We start from the raw sequence: 5000 nt of genomic DNA on the forward strand, positions 1-5000 counted from the left end.
CTTAGCTAGTAATAATGATAATAATAATAATTATTATTATTATTATTATTATTATTATTATTTGAACAATATAGGCTAGATGGAAACTAATTATGTAATATGATAAGCGAATAGATCATCCATTGCAGTAGACGTAATAACAAAAGTCATTGTTAAACTCTTATAGCACAGCATTCCATGCAGCAAACCTGGAACTCCAGTGATATCTGGAGTCTTCCAGCGTAGAACGTAAATAACAGACGCGGGATTCTATCTCCTTCCGATGTCCTCCGCCAAGAAACTTTATCCTAACAATAAATCATTGACTTGCTTCCTTTGCGTCGTAGGATATCACGTATCCCTGGCGGAACACGACCGTTGTGGTAGGATAAGTTTTTGTTTATTGGTCTCCACAAATCTTGTTTGTTTTGTTGCATTGTTTAGGTTCGAAAAGTTACCGGAAATGTGATGCTGTAAGACACGGAACACAATAGGGTCGTGCTGGCCCATGTGGTAACGTCCCTGACTGGTGATCACTAGTCTGGGGTTGGAGTCCCGCTCAAACTCGTTAGTTCCTTTCATCGCTGCAGCCTCACCATCCTTGTGAGCTATTAGAGGCGTTCCTCCCTGGTACTCGGTGGACTGGGGTTCTAGGCCTGCTCAAACGCGTTAGTTCCTTGATCGCTGCAACCTCACCATCCTTGTGAGCTATTGGATGCGTTCCTGCCTGGCGATTGCTAGGCTGGGGTTCGAGTCCCGCTCAAACTCGTTACTTCTCTTAATGGCTGTAACCTCATCGTCCTTGTGAGCTATTGGATGCGTTCCTGCCTGACGCTTGGTGGACTGGGGTTCGAGTCCCGCTCAAACTCGATACTCACATGATCGAACCCCAGTCTGGCGTTCACCAGTCAGGGACGTTACCACATCGGCCACCGCAACCCATATACTTTTTATCTAGTTTTACGATTTTTCCTTATATAGATTTATTCTTCCAATAAATAAAATTCAACAAGGAGATTTATAGATGTGTATTTTTGTTATCATATGATTAATATGTCAGGAATGCTAATACAAAATCTTATATTGATTATATTTGTGTATTTCAAATTTACATGGCGCCTAAAGTGAGCTTTCGTTATTCATTTCTTAGGTAATTATTCTACAAAGTTATAAACAATTCATATTCATTATTGTATTGATTCGTAATTCTTCGAGGATGTTTTAGTGTTATAGTGTTAAATATGTTAAATAAGTTAAAATGATGTCGTACAGATATTAACTCATTAGAAATTCATTCTACCGAAAGGTTGCTTAAAGTAATATATTAATTTAACACAACCACAGATTATGGTGACGTCATTATTTCAAAGTAAATATGAGGAAAATGTGTTGGTTATGTTAAAATAACGCCCTACAGATATTAACTCACTGGAAATTCATTCTTTCAAGAGGTTGTTTTCAAGTAATATATCAATTTTCACAACTTATATTTAAAGGAGACATCTCTATCATGAAATGAATATTAGGAAAACATGTTAAATATGTTGAAATAACGCCCTACAGATATTAACTCACTGGAAAGACATTCTACCAATACACCATTTACAGTAACTTATCAAATATAGACAACCAGGGAAGCTGTAACTCTCTCAAAGCTTCTTCATGAAGTAAGTGAAATGAGTAGTTCCCGTTCCTTCCGCAACGGCGCCCAAGTCGAGCAGCGGATTTCCCGTCGCGTCCATGAGCGTTTTGACGTCCGTCTTTTTAACCGTGGTGTAACCCATCTTCTTGGCCATGTGCTCCGTGATAGCGCTCACCGCTTGAATGGTGGCCACGTCGCAGCCTAGAGCTCTGCCCTTTGCCTCGCTCTTCTGTTTGGGAAGGGAAGCAAAGCATTGGTTGTTAGTTTTGACTATAAACTATTTCCTTTTTTTTATGAGGCGAATTCGCACTGACTTACAGCGGTGCCCTATTATCTCGGAAATGTTTCCTGCTCTCTGATTGGTTAGAATGAACGTGTCTAACCAATCAGAGATCAGGAAACTTTTCCGAGCTAAAAGGGCACTCCTGCGAAGTCGGTCGGTGCAAATCTGCCTCACTAAAAAAATTGACCATAGTGTACGCGAGTCGTCAAATTGACGGTCTAAATGTTTAGGTAGATATGTACACACGCATACACACAGGTTCGACCCTTCCCACCCCCTCCCTCTTTATTAATTATCTTTCATGGCAGTTTGGGCAATTTGCGGGAGATTGTCGTTTGTGAGAGGTTGCTGCTTAGCGTGACAGGAAAGAAATACACACACATACACATATATACATGTGTATATATATATACATGTATATATATATATATATATATATATATATATATATATATATATATATAGGCTATATATATATAGGCTATATATATATATATATATATATATATATATATATATATATATATATATATATATATATAGCCAGACTCTTGCTTTTTATTATATATGGGATATTATTATTATTATTATTATTATTATTATTATTATTATTATTATTACTACTACTACTATTATTATTATTATTATTTTATCTCTCTCTCTCTCTCTCTCTCTCTCTCTCTCTCTCTCTCTCTCTCTCTCTCTCTCTCTCTCTTTCTATATATATATATATATATATATATATATATATATATATATATATATATATATATATATATATATACTGTACATACATACATACATACTCCACATTGAAGGGAAAGTGTTGATCCAAAATGAAGCTTAAAACCCAAGACACGACCAGCCATTACCTGAATGAGCTTCATCGCCAGACCTCGACCACTGTAATCCGGGTGAATGCACACACACTGCAGTTCCAACTGCTTCTCGAATCTCCCACCTCCAAGGATGTCCACATCGGCACACAGGTCGTGGAGGACTCTCGTGTACTGGTTCGCCTGCCGGACGTGGTAGGATTTACTGGGAGGATTAGTTTTTTTTTTTTTAATATGTGATGAGAGATTATTCACACACTAGTGTACGAGACCCGTCAAGAATGATGAAGAAGAGGAAATAATTTTTCCTCCGCAAAACTTAAAGATGAGATATCTGTGATATATTTAAATATATATATATATACTGTATATACTGTATATATATATATATATATATATATATATATATATATATATAATATATATATATATATAATGTATGTATGTATATATATGTATATATATATATATATATATATATATATACTGTATATATATTTATATAGTATATATATATATATATATATATATATATATATATATATATATATATGTATGTATATATTACATATACTGTATATATATATATATATATATATATATATATATATATATATATATATACTGTATATATATTTATACAGTATATATATATATATATATATATATATATGTATATATTACATATACTGTATATATAATATATATATATATATATATATATATATATATATATATATATATATATATATATACATATTGGTATTTATATGAATCCTTTTCTGAGGTGGGATGCCTTAATGGTTTGGATATCGCCGTGATCAACAAAGCTTTAGTAGTCAGGGCCACCCATACTAGGTTGGTTTGCTTTGAGCTATCTGACGAAAATCTCCCACCATCACCAATCTGCAGCTGGCCAGCGTTTTGCAGGAAACTGGCCAAACCTCAGACATAATTTTCCATCCGCAAAACCTAAAGATGAGAAAACACCCATAATACCTTTTCGGTCTCAAATCCTCCGCGGCCGAATAATTCCTGATTATCCCTCGGAAGGAGAATCCTGTTAAGCATGAAGGCGACTAATTTTCCATCGGACTCCTTCCTCACGCCAAGGCTGACCTTGCTCTCTAGCGTCGGCGGCAGGGCCTTCTTCAGGAAGGGGAGGAAATCCTCGAAAGTGATGTGAAGTCCTACACACTGTGAAGGGAAGTGAAGTCTATGTTATGATAGTAATCGCATTGTGAAGGGTCTGTTATTATTATTATTATTATTATTATTATTATTATTAGCTAAGCTAAAATTATTATATTGCTACTATTATTATTATTATTATTATTGTTGTTGTTGTTGTTGTTGTTGTCATTATTATTATTATTGGCTAAGCTACTATTATAATTATTATTTATCATTATTATTATTATTATTATTATTATTATTATTATTACTTGCTAAGCTACAACCCTAGTTGGAAAAGCAGGATGCTATAAGCCCAAGGGCCCCAACAGGGAAAATATCCCAGTGAGAAAAGGAAACAAGGAAAAATAAAATATTTCAAGAACAGTAACAACATTAGAATAAATATTTCCTATATAAACTATAAAAACTGAAACAAAACTAGAGGAAGAAAAATTAGATAGAATAGTGTTCCCGAGTGTACCCTTAAGCAAGAGAACTATAGATTGAATTAGGAGATTGTTTTTACAGAGGAAGGTTAAAGCCATTTTGGAGATTAACTAGGAGTGGTATTAAAGAGTAATTAATGTATAAAAAATGTAGTCTTTAAAGCATTGTCACTGTCCCTTACCTCTGGCATTCATGAGTGACGTTTAAACCCTAAACAAAGAAAGGTTAAATTCATTTTGAAGATATATGATGATATTAGAAAGTAATTAATGTGAAAAAACACAATTAAAAGTTCTATTATAAGTATTAAGAAGATACTGTCAACAATAAATATAGTAGCCACCCGTTGAGATACTACCGCTTGAGAGTTATGAGGTCCTTCGACTGGCCACACAGTACTACATTTGATCCTTCTCTCTGGTTACGGTTCATTTTCCTTTTGCCTACACATATACCAAATAGTCTGGTCTATTCTTTACGTATTCTCCTCTGTCCTCATACACCTGACAACACTGAGATTACCAAACAATTCTTCTTCACCCAAGGGGTTAACTACTGCACTGTCATTGTTCAGTGACTGCTTTCCTTTTGGTAAGGAGAGAAAAGACTCTTTAGCTATGGTAAGCAGCTCTTCTAG

General features: G+C 34.4%; 2 protein-coding genes across 2 annotated transcripts in view; both read right to left on the reverse strand.

The window, feature by feature from the left end:
- The window catches only part of LOC137627358 (uncharacterized), a 22272-nt gene extending 21711 nt beyond the window's left edge, over nucleotides 1–561 (reverse strand). Inside the window, exon 1 of the mRNA XM_068358443.1 lies at nucleotides 438–561. Within this exon, the coding sequence (XP_068214544.1) occupies nucleotides 438–561 (124 nt within the window). The remainder of the gene's footprint in view (nucleotides 1–437) is intronic.
- Nucleotides 562–1628: 1067 nt separating this feature from the next.
- LOC137627359 (uncharacterized) overlaps nucleotides 1629–5000 on the reverse strand; it is a 3831-nt gene continuing 459 nt past the window's right edge. The window contains exons 2-4 of the mRNA XM_068358445.1: nucleotides 3740–3937; nucleotides 2777–2923; nucleotides 1629–1850 (exon numbers count right to left, since the gene is read on the reverse strand). Of these exons, the coding sequence (XP_068214546.1) occupies nucleotides 1629–1850; nucleotides 2777–2923; nucleotides 3740–3937 (567 nt within the window). The remainder of the gene's footprint in view (nucleotides 1851–2776; nucleotides 2924–3739; nucleotides 3938–5000) is intronic.

The sequence above is a fragment of the Palaemon carinicauda genome, chromosome 35, assembly GCF_036898095.1.
Source record: "Palaemon carinicauda isolate YSFRI2023 chromosome 35, ASM3689809v2, whole genome shotgun sequence".
NCBI classification, from domain to species: domain Eukaryota; kingdom Metazoa; phylum Arthropoda; class Malacostraca; order Decapoda; family Palaemonidae; genus Palaemon; species Palaemon carinicauda.